The sequence below is a fragment of the Dreissena polymorpha genome, chromosome 7 (genome assembly GCF_020536995.1).
Source record: "Dreissena polymorpha isolate Duluth1 chromosome 7, UMN_Dpol_1.0, whole genome shotgun sequence".
In the NCBI taxonomy this organism is placed as follows: Eukaryota; Metazoa; Mollusca; class Bivalvia; order Myida; family Dreissenidae; genus Dreissena; species Dreissena polymorpha.
The window spans coordinates 97,299,359-97,320,806 of NC_068361.1; the positions used below are offsets into that span (position 1 = coordinate 97,299,359).

Here is a 21,448-nt window from a genome sequence, read left to right on the forward strand (position 1 = left end):
CATGTCACTCACCTGAGTTAAAGGCATTGTAGCAGCTCTTTAAACACAGTTACTTACATTTTTACAGACACAAATTCAATTGATGCGAATGAAAAACCACTTTCCCCTATAGCCAAGTAAGAACTAGTTTTTACAAGTTTCTTTTTCTACCATTTGATAGTGTGATATATTCTATGACCCAATGTAGCCTAGTTTTGATCAAATTCAATACGTAATCCAAATAAATATTTTAGTTGAGATTAATTGTGATTGTGCTTTTTGAGTATTCACACTTTGTTCTCCATCTTGACCCTATTTTTGACCTCACATGACCATGTTTAAAAAAAAAGGCTGAGATATTGAAACCAATTTTCTAAAGTTTCATTATGATTTTGCAAACAAATGTAATGTCCACAAGATTTCTCTTTACATTGTACATTGAGAATGTTATGTCATCTTTTTCCACCTGACCAAGTTTTGAACTAGGCTTATATATCATAAGAACAAATGTTCTCACCAAGTTTCATGAAGACTAGGCAATTTTAAGAATTCTGATTGTTTGCAAGGTTTTATTTTAACTTTTTCTAGTAACCTATTTTTTTTATCCCACATAAACTAGCTTCAATCTAAGCAAAGATATCATTCAGGTCAACTTTCCTCACTGAGTTTCATTACTTCTCCTTCTTTATCAAGCTTGATTCAGACTTTAAATATTAAAATAATAAAAACTTAAACCTCTTCGCTGCCATGTTTTTAAAATGTGCAAGAACATTTTTGATTTCAGCTGGGGTATTTCAGCTGAACTTTTTTTACTCAGTTTTTGGGATGTGCTTTCAGAAATGATTGTGTGGAGAAAAATTCACTGCCCCCGTAACCCCCTTTACTGGAGGGACTAACACTCTTCATTGTTTAAACAAATTGTCATTCAACATGAGCAGATCAGCTGACAATGAGGAGAAACCACACACCTGATTTGATATTCAGTAGAACTGTCATTCACCATGAGCCAATCAGCTGACAATGAGGAGAAAGCACACCCCTGATATGATATTCAGTAGAACTGTGAATAGGATTTGCCATGCTCTGGTAATACTGGGCTTGGTGCATGTGTGTAAAGTGTTGTCCCAAATTAGCCTGAGTGTTGTGCTTGGGCTAATCAGAGACCACACTGTCCGCTTTATGGTATTTTTCGTTTGAAGGAACTCTCTTCTTAGAAAAAACCCAGTTAAAGCCTGAAGTGTCATCCCTGATTAGCCTGTGCAAACAGCACAGGCTAATCTGGAAGGACACTTAATGAACATGCCCTAAGCCCATTTATCCCAGCATGAGGCTCATAGGATAAAAGGACTTCAATCTCATTTGTTATATTGGAGCCGCCCTGGCATAGAGGAAATGATGTCTGCTGAGCAACCAGGAGGTCATTTGTTATATTGGAGCCGCCCTGGCATAGAATAAATGATGTCTGCTGAGCAACCAGGAGGTCATTTGTTATATTGGAGCCGCCCTGGCATAGAGGAAATGATGTCTGCTGAGCAACCAGGAGGTCATTTGTTATATTGGAGCCGCCCTGGCATAGAATAAATGATGTCTGCTGAGCAACCAGGAGGTCATTTGTTATATTGGAGCCGCCCTGGCATAGAGGAAATGATGTCTGCTGAGCAACCAGGAGGTCATTTGTTTGATCCCCTCAGTGGAAGCATTCTTAAGATCTCCCCCATTGACAACAAGGACTGGTTCTACACAGAAAACAGACACAAGACCCAAGAGTGTTTCAATTAGTTTTAGGCTTTCGATGCCATGGAGCTAAAATAAAAAGGTTCCAACGTATCTCACTCGTTATTGGTGGCTATGCTAGTGTTACTCCAGGAGGACGTCTGGTTGTACAGCTTCAGCTGCTTCAGTCTCTCCTCCAGCTGACGCAGCTTCACCTTCTGGGCCGTGATCAGGTTGTGGTTGCTCTTGACAACGCGGTACAGCGCATCATTGGTTGGCATGGCCGTCCTGTGGGAGAGACAGCGTTATGACAACAACATTTCTTTTCCACAAAAATATTTATGAATCTACAGTAATTTTTTCAGACATAACATCAGCAAATTTTTATGAGATAAGAGCTGTACTTTGGGCAGAATCCCAATAGCATTTTTTCCATATCCACTCTGGACATTCACAATAGATGTTTATTTTTCAGACGACTGAAAAAAGAGGGGTTTGCATAAAAATTTAAACTTTGAAGTTGATATCAAAATTTTAATGATATCATGGGTATAGGACAAATTCAGAATTTAAAGGGAATAGGTTGTATCCATAATTTAATTAGAACAGGTCAAATTCTAAAAATGGTGAAAAAATAGCCTTGTATAAAGGTGCATTCCAACAAAATTCTTTCTCAAAGCTTGTACCTTTTGTTTAAAAGTTTAAACTGCAAAATGTTTTGTGAAAACAAAGAAATCTGTTACCTAAAATGATGACCGTGACCCAATACATCGCTGTGAAGGACATTATCTCTTAAAATGTAATCCTTTCCCACTTAGATACATATTTGCAAGCATTTGTTGTCCCTTAGAAAGTTATATTTAATTTAAGACCTTTTTCTTACTTAATTCAATTTGTTAAGGCTTCATCTCCAACCCTCAGATACTGATGAGCAGCAAACAGCATTAAACCAGAACAGACTGTGAGTTACTTGCAGGCTGTTCTGATTTTTTGATGGTTGCAAAAGCCATTTTCACTTTGCTTCTTATGGGGGAAAGGGTTAATATTTAGCCAACCCATTTTATATCCTCCTAGGCATTGGGAATATAGAGTTTTACGAGGAACTTTATTTCAACCTTGGCTCAAATGGGCTTCAAGGTAGCAATAAAAGCTCCAATACAGTATGAGCAGGACTATGTGAAAACAGGGCTTAACTAGAGCTTTGTCACAGACGTGATGAATACCCACACACAACGCATTGACCCAGAATATTTTACATGCTGTCTTCACAAAAAACAGCGGACACCGTGCTCAATGTTTAAACCACACTAAGTGATCCTACCACACTAAGTGACCCTATGACCTAGTTTTTGACCCGGCATGACTCATATTCAAACTTGACCTAGACAACATCTAGATACAACTTCTGACCATGTTTGGTGAAGATAAGATGAAAACTACTTGAATTAGAGATCGGACACCATGCTTAATGTTTAAAAGGCACTAAGTGACCCTGTGACCTAGTTTATGACCTGTCTTGACCCATGGTCGAACTTGGCCTAGACATCATCTAGATACAACCTCTGACCAAGTTTGGTGAAGCTCTGATGAAAACTACTTGAATTGGAGAGCGGACACTTAATACGGACCGACCGACCGACCAACAGACAGACAAGCTCACTCCTATAAACCCCCCTAATTTTCGTTAATGTGTATCATAAATGTGTGTAAAGTGTCCTCCAAAATTAGCCTGTGAATTCTACACACGCATAGGCTTATTAAAAATCAGGATCTTTCTTTAAAACTAACTTCCTTAAAACAAACACATTCAATAAAAGAAGAAAGTGTCATCCCTTATTAGCCTGTGTGACTGGCACAGGCTTATCTGGGATGACATTTAACACACATACATTACTTCAAGTTTCCCCAGAGTGGGGCTAATTACTGTTGATCAATGCCATGTTTACAGAGCCCAGTATTCTACATGCCATGTTTACAGAGCCCAGTATTCCACATGCCATGTTTACAGAGCCCAGTATTCCACATGCCATGTTTACAGAGCCCAGTATTCTACATGCCATGTTTACAGAGCCCAGTATTCTACATGCCATGTTTACAGAGCCCAGTATTCTACATGCCATGTTTACAGAGCCCAGTATTCTACATGCCATGTTTACAGAGCCCAGTATTCTACATGCCATGTTTACAGAGCCCAGTATTCTACATGCCATGTTTACAGAGCCCAGTATTCTACATGCCATGTTTACAGAGCCCAGTATTCTACATGCCATGTTTACAGAGCCCAGTATTCTACATGCCATGTTTACAGAGCCCAGTATTCTACATGCCATGTTTACAGAGCCCAGTATTCTACATGCCATGTTTACAGAGCCCAGTATTCTACATGCCATGTTTACAGAGCCCAGTATTCTACATGCCATGTTTACAGAGCCCACTATTCTACATGCCATGTTTACAGAGCCCAGTATTCTACATGCCATGTTTACAGAGCCCAGTATTCTACATGCCATGTTTACAGAGCCCACTATTCTACATGCCATGTTTACAGAGCCCACTATTCTACATGCCATGTTTACAGAGCCCAGTATTCTACATGCCATGTTTACAGAGCCCAGTATTCTACATGCCATGTTTACAGAGCCCAGTATTCTACATGCCATTTTTACAGAGCCCAGTATTCTACATGCCATGTTTACAGAGCCCAGTATTCTACATGCCATGTTTACAGAGCCCAGTATTCTACATGCCATTTTTACAGAGCCCAGTATTCTACATGCCATGTTTACAGAGCCCAGTATTCTACATGCCATGTTTACAGAGCCCAGTATTCTACATGCCATGTTTACAGAGCCCAGTATTCTACATGCCATTTTTACAGAGCCCAGTATTCTACATGCCATGTTTACAGAGCCCAGTATTCTACATGCCATATTTACAGAGCCCAGTATTCTACATGCCATGTTTACAGAGCCCAGTATTCTACATGCCATGTTTACAGAGCCCAGTATTCTACATGCCATTTTTACAGAGCCCAGTATTCTACATGCCATGTTTACAGAGCCCAGTATTCTACATGCCATTTTTACAGAGCCCAGTATTCTACATGCCATGTTTACAGAGCCCAGTATTCTACATGCCATGTTTACAGAGCCCAGTATTCTACATGCCATGTTTACAGAGCCCAGTATTCTACATGCCATTTTTACAGAGCCCAGTATTCTACATGCCATGTTTACAGAGCCCAGTATAGTCTACATGCCATTTTTACAGAGCCCAGTATTCTACATGCCATGTTTACAGAGCCCAGTATTCTACATGCCATTTTTACAGAGCCCAGTATTCTACATGCCATGTTTACAGAGCCCAGTATTCTACATGCCATTTTTACAGAGCCCAGTATTCTACATGCCATGTTTACAGAGCCCAGTATTCTACATGCCATTTTTACAGAGCCCAGTATTCTACATGCCATTTTTACAGAGCCCAGTATTCTACATGCCATGTTTACAGAGCCCAGTATTCTACATGCCATTTTTACAGAGCCCAGTATTCTACATGCCATGTTTACAGAGCCCAGTATTCTACATGCCATATTTACAGAGCCCAGTATTCTACATGCCATATTTACAGAGCCCAGTATTCTACATGCCATGTTTACAGAGCCCAGTATTCTACATGCCATGTTTACAGAACCCAGTATTCTACATGCCATTTTTACAGAGCCCAGTATTCTACATGCCATGTTTACAGAGCCCAGTATTCTACATGCCATGTTTACAGAGCCCAGTATTCTACATGCCATGTTTACAGAGCCCAGTATTCTACATGCCATGTTTACAGAGCCCAGTATTCTACATGCCATTTTTACAGAGCCCAGTATTCTACATGCCATATTTACAGAGCCCAGTATTCTACATGCCATATTTACAGAGCCCAGTATTCTACATGCCATATTTACAGAGCCCAGTATTCTACATGGACAGAGACTCACTTGTTTTTCTTCCTGTTCTGGTATTCCTCCCACTGTGTGTCAAGTATCAAGTCCACATCCCTCAGGCCCTGATCCAGCAGCTGCCATTGGAAAAACATGCTCTAATGACATATTCAAGGTTTAATCTTCATTGCTTAATGGAGTGACTGCATTTACCCCCCTCCCCTCTCAAACTTCATTTCATACAAAGACACCAAAACTCTTAACTAGAACACCTTATATTAAAGGTTCGAACCTGGTACTGCTGCTGCAGATGCCTGAGCCTCTCGGCACTGCCAGGGTCCAGGGCACACGTCTTCAGCAGGTGCAGGTACTTGGGGTCTGTGTTGAGTTGCCGTCGTCGGCGGCATTCCTCCACCTGGGAGAACAGATCCAGGCATAGCGACCTCTCACCCTGAACCTCCTGGCTCTGATCCTGAAACACACAGGTCCATACTTGTAGCAGGTTTTTTTTTCCACTTTTTGGGAAGATAGCCCATGGCTTTGGAATTGGGAATTTTATCGGCATTTTCATGAAATTGGGAAAATAAATTCATTAGCCTTTTTTTCCACACGAAAAGTCCACTGATTAGGGAAATACTAAATTTGATATAACTCTTTACAATCATTCAAATTAAAAGAAAAAAATCATATAATACTTTGTTAGATGTAATTGAATTACAATTGAGATAAAATACACATAAGACTTCTTTCTAAAAAAAAAAAAAAAAAAAAAATTTTTTTTTTTTTTTTTTTTTGGAAATTGGGAATTTTTTGCCACATTTTGGGAAAAAAGTATACTTTTTGGGATTGGGAACATAGCCGAATTTCGGCTATAAAATCGGGCCAAAAAAAACCCTGTGTAGTCATACAACATTGAGTTAACCTTTAACCACTAGTCATGCAACATTGAGCTTACCATTTACCACTTAGATACGTATTTTGACGTGTTTGTTGTCCCTTACTAGAAAGGTAAATTTAATAAAATACCTTTCTTAATAGATTTAAAAGTTAAAGGCTTACTTCCAACAAGATACTGATGAGCAGCAAACAGCATGAAACCTGTTCTGGTTTCATGCTGTTAGCACATAGCCATTTTCACTTTAGATCTGAGTGGGAAAGGGTTAATTGTTTTACAGATATTATCAAGAGAATACTTGAGTTTTGAACATAAATTAGGGATGGAAATGAATACTGAACATGATATTCAAATACTTGTCATTATTCGAATTTATTAAAATATTCAATTTGTAAACCTTATGTCCGAATAGATTAACGTTCGGAGCAACATACTATTCTATATTGCCACAAATACCGCAATAATTGTATCATACGTGAAGCTTTGAAAAAAAAAGATAAGAGTAATTATTTTTGAAAAAAAGAGCATTGATATTGATTATTATGTTCTTCTTTTAAAATACATTCATAAGATATGAGATATTTCCAGGAAATTACATGTTGCCGTAATTAGAATTTATTTTAATATTTCTATTTGATTTGGATTACTTCCCATCAATAATCTTTATGCTTTTGTTTTTTTCGCTATTTTTTTCTGACCCAAGCAGGTCTTCAAGTAGGCTATTTACACACACAATTTCAAAGCAATATCTTTATCAAAACTAAAACTACTGAGTTACACAGCGTTTTAAAGAAATACAAAATAATTATTATAAACCTGCTTTTTGTGATTAATATTATTCACTAATTTGCTAAAATGTAAACTTTTATCTGATAGCAGAGTGAGCCCCATGCCCGCTACCTGTACAGTCCTCCTGATCTCGTCAGAGAAGGCCTGCATGTCCTGGGTCTGCGCCCGTAGCTGGGTCATCTCCTCACGGGAGCCCACCCTCACATCAACACCTGCAGCCCGCGCCCGTAACTCTGCCATCTCACGCTCAAAGTGCTGGATCTACAAATTGCATGTGATATTGAGCCTTGTTCTGGGAAAACTGAGCTAAATGCATCGGTGTCAAGTGTCATCCCAGTTTAGCCTGTGCAGTCTGCACAAGCAATTCAGAGTTGACACTTTCTGCCGTAAAGGAATTCTTTGTTTAAAGAAAGTCTCTTCTAAACAAAAATCCACTTAAGGTGGAAGGTGTCGCCTCTGATTAACCTGTGCGGACTACATGCTGCGAAAACCTTCCTGCTTATCATAGTCTGGCCCCTGTATGCCGATGTGGTTTCCATGTATGCAGCCAATTACATTTTGGAATGCAGCAACTGCATAGAAGCCTTGCTTTATTCATTCCTTCTCCGATGGCGACGGCCACACAACAAACTCGCACAAGTGTTATATGAGAGCTTCTATAATATTTAGACAATTCTGCTTACTGCAAATTCATGGAACTCTATACTGTGTAACCTTTGACACAATAGAACACTTATGAACCATAAAATGTCAATGATAAAAGGATTTGCTGTATTGTTGTCAGTTTCCGTTTGTAATGTTGAAAATGAAGTTAAGTAAATGTTTAACAATTTATTTCGTTAAGATGACGTGACAATCAGAATTCTTTTTGTCTTCTTAATGGCAGAACTGCTATTTCCGCCATTTGGAAACCAAACGTCAATGCTTAATTGTGCTTTAAATCTTAATTAAAGTTAACGGCCGAAACTGTTGTTATACTGGTTGTTAAAAGCAAGCATTATTTTCAATAACCCGATCATAACACTTAATCATTTAACAGTCAATTAAGACTAAGTGGTGCTTTTAGCAACCAGGCCTAAAAATGTTTCTCACCTCATCCCTGATGGTCTGTGAGAACTGCATCTCCACCTGGTCTGTTGCTCCAGGGGTCAGGTCTGTCTGCCCCTGGGTGGGGGAGTACCTGGGGGACTGGGGGGAGGCCCTGCCTGAGGGGTAGGGGGGAGGAGGTGCCTCTGTGGGGGACCTGGGCTCATCAAGGGGTGCATCTTAAATAAAGGGACAGTTTGATATTGATAACAATTAAACTAGTGATTTTGTTACATAACAAATTATTTACAGACAAAATAAAAATCTTTCTTTTTTGTTCCTGTTTGATTCATACAATGATTGGTGACCCAAGAAGTCAAAGATGTCATTTGAAACTTTCTCTTCTTAAAATACATTGTAAGCTCCAGTGACCAACTTTTGCATCAGATACTTAATGCTCTGGTGATCTCAAAAGGTGGTCAAATAACAAATTTCTGTATAAGAATGGAATTTATTTCAGAATTGAGAAAAATTTACCATTTTTACATTAAGATTAGGCAAGACATTCTAACTTTAGAGGCAAAGATAAAATGTTCTGCATTTTTATCTTAAAAATTGGTGTAATATCAAAATTTAGTATTACAATGTTATTTATTTTAGAATTGAGAAATATTTAACTTTTTACATTCAGATTATGTAAGACATTCTAGCTCAATAGGCATAGAGGAAATATTCTCCAGTGTTCATTATACCTCTTTGATGAGAAACCCCCCTGCTGGCACCACTGACTGGTGGATTGAGCAAGGAAGCCATGGTACCGGACTGACCAGAACTGACATGGGCTGGGAATGAAATATATTGTTTTTAATTTAGAGTGTTAATTGTCATAATGTCTATATTTTTTATAGACATTGTTCATTTTGGTGCATGTACAATTCTCTAAGCTCTATAGTCAAATATAAAAAGCTAAGGATATGTAGATTAGCATTTCATTCCTTTAAGTGGAACATAGAATTTTATTGATGACATTTAACATAAAAGAAACCTCAGACATACTATTTTTGACTGCTGTGAAAATATTTAGAATCACAGTATTTCTCTATCAACAGCAGTATTCAAATTTCAAATACTTTTCTAGATAAATGAAAACGTGTTTTTACCATTAATCATTGAACAAGATAAATAAAACTCTCATTATATACAATTACATACAAAAACATGTACATTCATCTAAACCAAATTTCCGAGTTAAAAAGGGGCATAATTCTGCTAAATTGCAGATCAGAGTTATGCTACTTGGTCAGGGAACTCACTCAATGACCTCACAAACATGAGTGAGGTTTCAATTGAATACCTATCGGGATAGGGAGATATTGAATGTATACTTTAACCCTTTCCTAATCTGAAGTTAAGTGAAAATTGCTTTTGCAACAAGCAAAAAACCAGAACAGCCTGGGAGTAACTCGCAGCATAAAACTACAAAAGCCTATGAGTAACTCGCAGTCTGTTCAGTTATAATGCTGTTTGCTGCTCATCAGTATCTTAAGATTGGAAATGAAGCCTTTAAAACTTGGTTCTAGTAAAGATTTTAAATTTAATTAGCTTTTCTAAGGGACTACATAAGGGGTTAAGGTTAATCAGAGCACTTTTCAGACGCTGACAACAACAATTTGGTGAGTAGAACAGCTTGAACAATTCTATCAATAGTGAGGCTAAAAACTAATATATTTGCATCTAAATTGACCATGATCTGAGAAAATGTTTTAATGCATGTGCGTAAAGTGTTGTCCCAGATTAGCCTGTGCAGTCCGCAAAGGCTAATCAGAGACGACACTTTCCGCCTAATCTGGATATTTGGGGGTTTAATGCATGTGCGTAAAGTGTTGTCCCAGATTAGCCTGTGCAGTCCGCACAGGCTAATCAGGGATGACACTTTCTGCGTTTATGGTATTTCCTGTTTAAAGAACGTCTCTTCTAAACGCAAATCAAGTTAAGGCGTAAAGAGTTGTCCCTGATTTTCCTTATCGGACTGCACAGGCTTATCTGGGGTGACTCTTTACGCACATGCATTAAACCCCCTTTTCACAGAGCATGGCCCAAATGCAATCAGGCATAAGGTCAGTGGGAGGTTACTAGTAGCGAACTTCACTTACCCCCGGAAGCTGTGTTGCCTCCAAATCCCCCTGAAGTCCCTTGAGGGGCTGATGGCATGAAACTAAAACTGTTAGCGCCACCACTGGCCTTTCCCGCATCATTATCAAAACGGGCTGCAAAACTCCCAAATGACAATGTAGTAGCTGGCTGTGTAGAAGGAAACGCTGAAGCAGAACCAGCTGTCCCAAAAGCAGAACCAGTAGTTCCTGACGAGGTTGTAGTAGGGATTTTCAAAGCAGCTGATCCAGTACCCAGCAATAAGTTTGTATTTGTCAGTCCAGGCTGGGCAACAGGCGTGGAAGCATTGCTTGGGTTGAATGAGAAGGCTGCGCTGGCACCAGACCTGTTAGTAAGACCAGCAGACTCAACGACTGGAAAGCCACTAGCTGTGGAACTGGCCTGATTGGTTACACCAAATCCTGGCAAAGTCCCAGATGCAGGTTTTGACTGGTTCAAAACTCCAAAAATTGGTGGCTGTGCAGGGCTTGCAACTGGTTGATTTCCAGCTCCAAACAATGGTGGTTTTGCAGGACCAAATAATGACTGACTCCCTGCACCAATAGATAGGCCTGGTGTGGAACCTGCACCAAAAATGAGTTGGATCCCAGCTCCTGTTACAGCAACAGTTGACTGGTTCCCAACTGCTGGGGGCTTGATAGGGGCAGACTGGGGACCAGCTGAAAGAGAAAAAACATTCTTAATGATCAGATGAGATAAAGTTCAACCCGTGATAGTAAAAATTCCTGTTTAGAGGGTAATCCAGTTTAAGGGGCTTTCTGGTTGAGAGTGCAAGCCAGTTTAGAGGGCATTCTAGTTTAGAGGGCATTCTGGTTGAGAGTGCAATCCAGTTTAGAGGGCATTCTAGTTTAGAGGGCATTCTGGTTGAGAGTGCAAGCCAGTTTAGAGGGCATTCTAGTTTAGAGGGCATTCTGGTTGAGAGTGCAATCCAGTTTAGAGAGCATTCCTCTTTAGATGACATTCCAGTTTAGAAAGCATAGATGACATTCCAGTTTAGGGGACAGACTAGGTAAGAAACCATTCTAGTTTAGGGGACATCCCAGTTTAGAGGGCTTTATAGTTCAGAGGGAACATTCCACTTTAGAATGCATTTCAGTTTAGGGGACATTCCACTTTAGAATGCATTTCAGTTTAGGGGACATTCCACTTTAGAATGCATTTCAGTTTAGGGGACATTCCACTTTAGAATGCATTTCAGTTTAGGGGACATTCCACTTTAGAATGCATTTCAGTTTAGGGGACATTCCACTTTAGAATGCATTTCAGTTTAGGGGACATTCCACTTTAGAATGCATTTCAGTTTAGGGGACATTCCACTTTAGAATGCATTTCAGTGTAGGGGACATTCCACTTTAGAATGCATTTCAGTGTAGGGGACATTCCACTTTAGAATGCATTTCAGTGTAGGGGACATTCCACTTTAGAATGCATTTCAGTTTAGGGGACATTCCAGTTTAGAATGCATTTCAGTGTAGGGGACATTCCACTTTAGAATGCATTTCAGTTTAGGGGACATTCCACTTTAGAATGCATTTCAGTTTAGGGGACATTCCACTTTAGAATGCATTTCAGTTTAGGGGACATTCCAGTTTAGAAGATTTTCCAGTGTAGAGGGAAATAAAATATTTATTTGGCATACAAAACGTTTACTATATAGTCTATTGTTTAAATTCACAAATTAAACATATTTTAAAGTTTTAAAACCATAAATATTGTTTTTTTAACAGTTAATAAAAAAATAATATCATCACATTATCAATATTATAACAATATCATTGCAAACAATCAAGTGACTCTTTGACCAGCTTGATTTTTTTTTCAGGGGACAATTGTACAGTTCACAATTGTTTATCCTGACTTAAATAAAATCAAAAGAGAAATACTTTCAAGTTTCTATTTAAATGGCCCTTACATACCAATTCAAATAAACAATGCATATTTAAAAAGAATTTGCCTAATTAAGATTTAACATGGTTCACAATAAAAAACAAACACTTGAGAAGTGTTATTAGTATATATGTTCAGTTTGAGCACTTCTATGATGGGTAGACATCACAAGCATTAATTGTATTTTTTATTTTTGTAATTTTTACAAAAAAATATTGCACCTTTGTTAATTGCATGTATCTTAAAACTGTAAAAAAAAAACAAGATTTGGATCCTGATGTATGTTTAAATCAAAGCGCTGAAGGCACTGAAGTTGTTCACTGTTGTAGTCCTTGATTAGCTTGTGCGCATTGCACAGGCTAATCAGTGTGCACAGGCTAATCTTATTTGACATGCATTAAGCCCTGTTTTCCCTGAAAGCAGCCATTATGTAAAGATTTCAATGATAAACACTAGACTGGCCAATATTGTCTTACAAGCTGGTAAATACACTCACTGAGTAGTAGAGCAGACGCTCCTAAGCATTCGTGGTCTGAAGTGCAGACAGGCAGCGGTAATCGTTCCTAGCATAGTGAGTATCGTTTCTTAGCGTAGCTAAGGCTTCTAAGCACATACTGATTTGCAAAACATGGTCTGTAAATTTAGTCGGCCGCTAACTTGACCAACTAAAAATAAAGCCCTGAACAGTTTAGAGGGGTACAATTATAAATAACATGACTCCCTTTAAATCAGATCGGTATCAAGAATTTGTTTTTAAGAGATTTCTATCACATGTTTATAAAGAGAATATGGGACTACAATGTATATGAATAATTGTTTTTAAAGAGGAACCTGGTAAAGAGGAATTCTGATTAGCAAAACAAACTGCTGTCATTTAAATTTTGGGAAATAAATATGGTGTGCAGGTTAATTTTGTCTGGTCCACCTGCTTTCAATGGATTCAGTTTTTCAAATAGTTTTATGATGCGTTGGTTGTAAATGTGATGTTTGCAAGTGGTTTGTTTTACTTTTCATAAATGCTTTTTTTTAAATTATCAATATAGGCTACGGATCAGATGTATTTGAATTCACACTAAAGGAGGTGTATCTAAACTGTGAGAACTTCAGACATTGGTCTACCACCAATATGCATTTGATCTGTGAGAACTTCAGACATTGGTCTACCACCAATATGTATTTGATCTGTGAGAACTTCAGACATTGGTCTACAACCAATATGCATTTGATCTGTGAGAACTTCAGACATTGGTCTACAACCAATATGTATTTGATCTGTGAGAACTTCAGACATTGGTCTACCACCAATATGCATTTGATCTGTGAGAACTTCAGACATTGGTCTACCACCAATATGTATTTGATCTGTGAGAACTTCAGACATTGGTCTACAACCAATATGCATTTGATCTGTGAGAACTTCAGACATTGGTCTACCACCAATATGTATTTGATCTGTGAGAACTTCAGACATTGGTCTACCACCAATATGTATTTGATCTGTGAGAACTTCAGACATTGGTCTACCACCAATATGTATTTGATCTGTGAGAACTTCAGACATTGGTCTACCACCAATATGCATTTGATCTGTGAGAACTTCAGACATTGGTCTACAACCAATATGCATTTGATCTGTGAGAACTTCAGACATTGGTCTACAACCAATATGTATTTGATCTGTGAGAACTTCAGACATTGGTCTACCACCAATATGCATTTGATCTGTGAGAACTTCAGACATTGGTCTACCACCAATATGTATTTGATCTGTGAGAACTTCAGACATTGGTCTACAACCAATATGCATTTGATCTGTGAGAACTTCAGACATTGGTCTACCACCAATATGTATTTGATCTGTGAGAACTTCAGACATTGGTCTACCACCAATATGCATTTGATCTGCGCTCTGGGAAAACATAAATAATAACATGTGCCTAGAGTGTTGTTCCAGATTAGCCTGCAAGGACACTTTCTGAATAAAGTAAATCGTGCTGTTAAAGAAGATACTTTTTTAAAACAAAAAATACCATTAAAGCAGAAAGTGTTGTCCCTCATTATACTGTGAGGACTTCACACCTGGGACGACACTTTAAACACATGCCTAAAACTCCATTTTTCCAGGGCGAAACTCATTTTAAAATAGGCCATGTATGCTGACAAACCTGAAAGTCTCAGGCCCTCAGCAGTAAGCGGTCGAGGTGGGCTGGTGATAGCCTGCGCATTAGTGTGCAGGTACAGCATGTGGTATGGGATGAGTAGCCCATCTGTCGTCAGTAGCAACAGAATGGGCTCAGCACGGTGAAACTTGTCGTCTTCTGAAAGAGCCAGCACTAAAATGAGATTACTGTAACAGACGACAATAAAGAGCAAACCTAACTGGAAATCATGTCTATTCAAGCAAAACATCAGTTTTAGCAGGAAGATGATAAGTGCATTTAGCTTGTTTGGAAGGTGCATACAATTTGTATCCAAAATTTGTTGTACATTTTAAATATTCATATGTCTAGTTCAATTACATGAAAGAAGTCTGATGGGCTCCCACATCCTATAAACTCTCAAGAGACATTTTTAGTTGACACTTACCTACTATTCAAACCGATAAGAACGCAATTTGTATTTAATTTTTGACTGAAGTGGTACCACACTACAAGTTGTCTGGTTGATGCCATGTAAAAATACCATTCATAAAAACCCAACAGTTCTAAGCAAACTTTGACAATTAAATGTAGATGTTTTCAGAATAGTTTAATTGTTGTTAATTCTATACATTTTATAAACATACTGTAATTACTCAAAATACACGGACATTTAAAAATAAATGAAAATGTTTGTGTCAGAAAATTTCGATACAACAACAAATTATCAAAATACATGTACAGTATGTGTGTTGGTCATTCAAGGGCATCCTTCTTCACACTGGGCTACCTATTTCATGTAATATAAGGCATGTTTGTTTAACTAATGTTCAGTTCTTTTGTAGCTTATATTTAAAGTTGCTCTCGACATCATGCTAGTTTTACGGATGTCATATGTAAAGTTAACTTTAATTGTGTCTACAATTCTATTAGGCCTCAATACTTTTGTTGAAACCTCCACCCTAAGATCAATAAAAGAAAAACAATATCGACATAAGACAGCACAAGTTTTTGCTTGTAAAAGTTGTGAAATTCAAATTTGATAAAGGGACATTACTTTTGCAATGATTAATTATATGCATGAGTAAGGTTTAATTATATGCATGATGATAAAAATTGAAGATGCAGAACTTCATATCATGAATAACAATCCATGTAAGTTTTAATCTAATATTTTGAAAATTGACTTTGTTCTTAGGAGGAGAACTTTGTATAAACTTTGTATAAACGGACAGACAGATGGACTGACGTCAAGAATGATTCAAGAATACCATCCTTCATTGTGTTAATAAAGCACTAGTGCTCAGCATACCCAAGGGTATTTGTTCATGAGAGGAATAGTCCACCGCAAACCCCACAGGGTAAGTGTCTGCGTACTCATCAGTCAGAGGGCACTCTGCTCGGTGACTGTCGTCGAGGCTCCAGCGTTCCCATGACGACCCATCAAGGTGCTGACCAACCACGCCCACCTCTGTAGAGTTGTTGGAAGTGGCAACTACGAGGTTCCTGCCAGGAAAAACTGCATTATTAAAGCCTTGTTCTGGAGAAACTGGGTGCAATCCATGTGCTTTAAGTGTCATTCATTAGCCCGTACAGTCTGCACAGGCTAATTTGTGACGATACTTTCTGACTAAACTGCATTAAGACCAGTCTTATTGTATGGTAATTATGGTTGCATAAGAAAAGCGTATTATGTTAAAAATTTTGTCTTGCTTATAACTGTAATATTGTTTGTTTAAAACAATCATCAATTATTGCTGGATGGACAATGTAAAAGAGCTAACATCCCTTCCCATGGATGAATTACTCTCAGCAGCACAAAACAGACCTGACTTATGTTGATTTCTGTATCGTCGTCCCTCATTTCTCCGCCAAGGGATTAATGATGATGATGATGCAACTTAAAACATTTGTTTCATTAACAATTAAATGAACCACTGCAATAATACGATTTTTTATTTGACTCATTCCTGTTAAATAAACTGTCATGTTACTTTTCATAAAAAGCTATGCCCTATGTTTAAAGGAATTAACAAAAATATGATGCGTACCAAGGAGACATGAAGATAAAGTGGTATTTAGCCTCCCTGTCCTCTCCAGTGCCAAAGCAGATATCCTCAAATATGGAGTACTGGATGGGCCCCTCTTTCTGTGGAGATAGAAAAATTAGAAATTATCAACCACACTTGAAATTGATACGTTTTAGACTGTGGTTTCATATAAATACATATAAAAAGAATATTTAAAAGTTGATTACCTGTGCAAATTTAAAATAAATGAATACAATATCATGGAGGTATGAAATATTTGCAAAATGGAGGTATGAAATATTTGCAAAAGATTTATCTTTTTTTTTTCGAATCTGCCTTAGCATTTACAAGATGTGACTCAAAAGAGATTGCAATTGCATTTAACATGCACAATCCTCTTACCTATATATACCAATTTTCCTGGCGGAGAGACAACACAAAAACAATATCCCTCTGCCTAGAGCCTGAGATAGTAAATCAGTTCAAATGCAGGCCACTTACTGAACCATTAATCTGTATAACACAAGGCTGGGTTCCGTCCAATGAAGGAGGGGCAAAGGCCACAATGAACGAGTAGGTAGAGAGCCAAACTATATTTATGGCTGAAAAACACAAATAAAATATACTTGGAGCTGCACGTTATAGCATGTAACACATTGTAATAATATTATAGAACATTTCAATTTCTTAAGCATTATATGATAACAATCTCACATGCACATTTTGAGGAATAACAGGGTTGCAACTAACCTGATGAAATAAAATTCCCTGACTTTTCACTGACTTTTCCCTGACCAAATCTTGGTTTTCCCTGAATAATTTCACGACAAATTCCGCCTCCTCCTCCCCATACAGCAGACCAAATCCACCAATTTAATGTTTATTTTATTTTTTAACATAAACTATTAAACAAATAACAAAGCAGTACTACTTGTTCACTAAACTATGCATGATGCAAGGCTACATGTATATAGTGAATACCACAAAACCAAAAATAAACAAGAGATGTGTTTGTCAGAAACAAAATGCCCCCTACTGTGCCGCTTTGAAGCCATATATTTGACCTTTGACATTGAAGGATGACCTTGAGCTTTCACCACTCAAAATGTGCAGCTCCATGAGATACACATGCAATTTGCTATCTTCAACATTGCAGCGTTCTAGATAAGCTGCGTATCAGCGTAATATACGCATAAGAAATATCAAGATACGCTCAATTTATCATATCCATGCGTACATTTAAGCAAGCCAATCTGGACATACGCAAATGATGTAAATTCTCTGTGTATAGCGTAAACAAAAAATATAAACAGCTGATTGTCTTTCGCCAAAATGATGAGACTGGTTATCGTAAAAATTAGAGCTAATTTGTGCGCTGGATTGAAGAAATAGTTAGCCAGTCGGTATGTATACTCATCTGTTTCATCTAGACACATGGTGAATTTAGTAATGATTTTTTAACAGACAGTCAAGCGCTTATGTGTTTATTTAATTACATGAATTGGTCAGCAAGGCTTCTTCAAAGCCAAAACAAATTACTTCCCAAAGTAAAATTGATTCCTTTTAAACGGCAATAGTTGTATCAAGTAAAAACATTTTACTGACAATACTGAATTATTTAATTTCCTCTGTTTTCAAATCAAAAAGGACACACGTAAATGCTAATAAAACAACTGTTGAAAGTTGGCAAAAAAGTTTTCCGTCCCTCACGGCGGTGGAAGCCTATAAACCAAGGCATTTAAAAAACAAAAAACACTTTAAGAAACCTACTACTTTGAAGGAATACACAAAGTTAATGTTTTATTGTGTTTAACATGATACAAATAGTGTGTCTATACCGCGGCTATATTCTTGTTTTACTTTTAGCAAATTACCCTTCAAGCAAGGCAAAATTTGACCATTTACCCCCATGCTTTGAAAAGTGGGGGTAAAAAATTATCTATAACACTGATATTGCAAAAGTTATAAGCAATATTAAAGTTTTGGGACAGACAGACAGACTGACTGACAGACGGACGAACTGACGGACAGTTCAACTGCTATATGCCACCCTACCGGGGACATAAAAAATTATGCATGTACAAGCACCACATAATATGATTATGTCTCAAAATCTATGAACAAAACATACTTCTATAGGTAGATACATGTGATATTAGTTATGGCAATACAGTAGTAGCACAACACCTATGACACATAAAACTGTCCATATACAATATCCATTACATACTATGATCATACTTTCAACATCTAGACACAAGCATAGGTGAATACATAGGAGTATGGGAAATGTTAATAGAAATAAATCTATTTATAAATATAAATAACTGTTAGAACTCAGTACCAATGGTTATTTCAACCAGCCATGATTTTTTTTAAACTTTATTTTGCATCAGCTATTTCTCAAAGATTTTATATTTTCAACTTCTTCTACAGGTTTTTCTAATAAATCTACTAAAACAAATGATACCTGAAGACTGCCATAGCCACTGAATAACTTATGCATCGACCCAAAATTTTATTTTTCCCTGACTTTTCACTGACTTTTCTGAAATTTAATTTTTCACTGACCTTTTTTTTTAATTCCCTGACTTTTCACTGACCTCAGTGCCCCAGATAATTATTTGGGAAATAGGGTTTTCACCCATTGATTTTGAAAAATAGAGTGATTCCATTCTTCAAATAGAGTGAAATGAGTAATAAAAATGCATACCTTAAAATAATTGCCGATTTACTTCTGCACACTTGTATTGATTCAATAGAACTGTAAACTATCATCATAAATTTTAATAAACTTATGTTTCGTAATATCTTTAATCCTTGAAACTGTCCATGATATAAACTTAAAAAAATGTGGACAATTCCTAACCAAGGACATTCCTTTTTATACTTTTGACAGGTTTGTTCAGTCACAGACTTTCCATCATGATTTTTGGATGTCAACTCAACTGCTGTATAAACAGCTTCTAACAAAATTGATAACACGAATGATTCGGCACTTATTGGCTCTTGCTTTCTTGATTCGAAAAAGTTTGTGATCGGCTGATATTATGGCGCAACAACCTCGGACGTCTTTCGACCTCTCTAAGCTATTTTTATTTTGTATCGTAATAGAAACTAAAAGTACAGACGCTTTACAAATACATGCACAATGAACGATGAATTAAGTCAGATTGAAAACGCTTTTTTTATCGTCGTAAATAATTTGGTCAGACGCTTAATTTAACTATGAAATCCAGTCGGCATAGCGTTTGAATAACTATGACCGTTTGCTGAGCTTGCTGAATGTAAGCATCACTGCATTACGATAATTAATAATTCCAAAGAGAAAATACCTAAAATGAGCAAAGCATTTTTGATCGAAGCTCTTGTATCGTACGCATCAAATTTGACGAATTTGCGTAAAAGTCAAATTGGTTGCGTTTTCAATATACATGATATTGTATTTCTTTGCATTTTTAAACATTTTAATAGGGTGAAAGACCCAGATACGCAGCTTATCTGGGGCACTGCTGACCTTGAAAAAAAATCAAATTTCCCTGACTTTTTAAGTTAAGTGGCAACCCTGAATAACCCCTACATGAATGTGAATGTGAATGTTGTTCACTCAAAAGTGTAAAAGTAGCATCTGACAAATGTGTGTCCATGACTGGAATGACTAATGTATACCGCATCTACTTTATTCTTGGTGGTATAATCAAACCCCTGCCAATAAGCCATAACCTTCCAATTCCTGGTAGTATAATCAAACCACTGCTGATAAGCCAGTACCTTCTGATTACTGGTTGTATAATCAAACCAGGTTTTTTTTCCCACTTTTTGGGAAGATAGCCCATGGCTTTGGAATTGGGAATTTTATCGGCATTTTCATGAAATTGGGAAAATAAATTCATTAGCCTTTTTTTCCACACGAAAAGTCCACTGATTAGGGAAATACTAAATTTGATTTAACTCTATATAATCATTCAAATTAAAAGAAAAAAATCTTATAATACTTTGTTAGATGTAATTGTATTAAAATTGAGATAAAATACACAAAAGACTTCTTTCTAAAAAAAAACAACAAAAAAAAAATTTTTTTTTTTTTGGCAATTGGGAATTTTTTGCCACATTTTGGGAAAATAGTATACTTTTTGGGATTGGGAACATAGCCAAATTTCGGCTATAAAATCGGGCCAAAAAAACCCCCCTGCAAACCCCTGCCGAAAGGCCAGTACCTTCCAATAACTGGTTATATAATCAAACCCTGCCGATAAGCCAGTACCTTCGAATTACTGGTTGTATAATCAAACCCATGCTGATAGGCCAGTACCTTCCAATTACAGGTGATATAATCAAACCCCTGCCAATAGGCCAGTACCTTCCAATCACTGGTGATATAATCAAACCCCTGCCAATAGGCCAGTACCTTCCAATCACTGGTGATATAATCAAACCCCTGCCAATAGGCCAGTACCTTCCAATCACTGGTGATTTAATCAAATCTCTGCCGATAGGCCAGTACCTTCCAATCATTTGTGGTTTAATCAAACCCCTGCCGATAGGCCAGTACCTTCCAAATACTGGTGGTATAATCAAACCGCTACTGATAGGCCAGTACCTTCCAAATACTGGTGGTATAATCAAACCCCTACTGATAGGCCAGTACCTTCCAAATACTGGTGGTATAATCAAACCCCTACTGATAGGCCAGTTCCTTCCAATCATTTGTGGTTTAATCAAACCCCCGCCGATAGGCCAGTACCTTCCAAATACTGGTGGTATAATCAAACCCCTACTGATAGGCCAATACCTTCCAAATACTGGTGGTATAATCAAACCCCTACTGATAGGCCAGTACCTTCCAATTACTGGTGGTATAATCAAACCCCTGTCGATAGGTCAG

The 21,448-nt window shown here is 37.5% G+C and overlaps 1 protein-coding gene and 1 long non-coding RNA gene across 5 annotated transcripts in view; one reads left to right on the forward strand and one right to left on the reverse strand.

Moving 5' to 3' along the window:
• The window catches only part of LOC127839380 (uncharacterized), a 179,156-nt gene that overhangs the window by 46,385 nt on the left and 111,323 nt on the right, over positions 1-21,448 (forward strand). The gene's annotated exons all lie outside the window — the stretch shown is intronic.
• LOC127839354 (nuclear pore complex protein Nup214-like) overlaps positions 1-21,448 on the reverse strand; it is a 259,153-nt gene that overhangs the window by 30,891 nt on the left and 206,814 nt on the right. Inside the window, exons 6-16 of one of the 3 annotated variants that reach the window (XM_052367692.1) lie at positions 17,065-17,165; positions 16,585-16,682; positions 15,846-16,039; positions 14,561-14,713; positions 10,490-11,167; positions 9,089-9,178; positions 8,403-8,575; positions 7,422-7,571; positions 5,919-6,098; positions 5,684-5,763; positions 1,813-1,980 (exon numbers count right to left, since the gene is read on the reverse strand). The exons of the other annotated variants lie outside the window; for them this stretch is intronic. Of the exons in view, the coding sequence (XP_052223652.1) occupies positions 1,813-1,980; positions 5,684-5,763; positions 5,919-6,098; positions 7,422-7,571; positions 8,403-8,575; positions 9,089-9,178; positions 10,490-11,167; positions 14,561-14,713; positions 15,846-16,039; positions 16,585-16,682; positions 17,065-17,165 (2,065 nt within the window). The remainder of the gene's footprint in view (positions 1-1,812; positions 1,981-5,683; positions 5,764-5,918; positions 6,099-7,421; positions 7,572-8,402; positions 8,576-9,088; positions 9,179-10,489; positions 11,168-14,560; positions 14,714-15,845; positions 16,040-16,584; positions 16,683-17,064; positions 17,166-21,448) is intronic. 3 annotated transcript variants of the gene reach the window in all.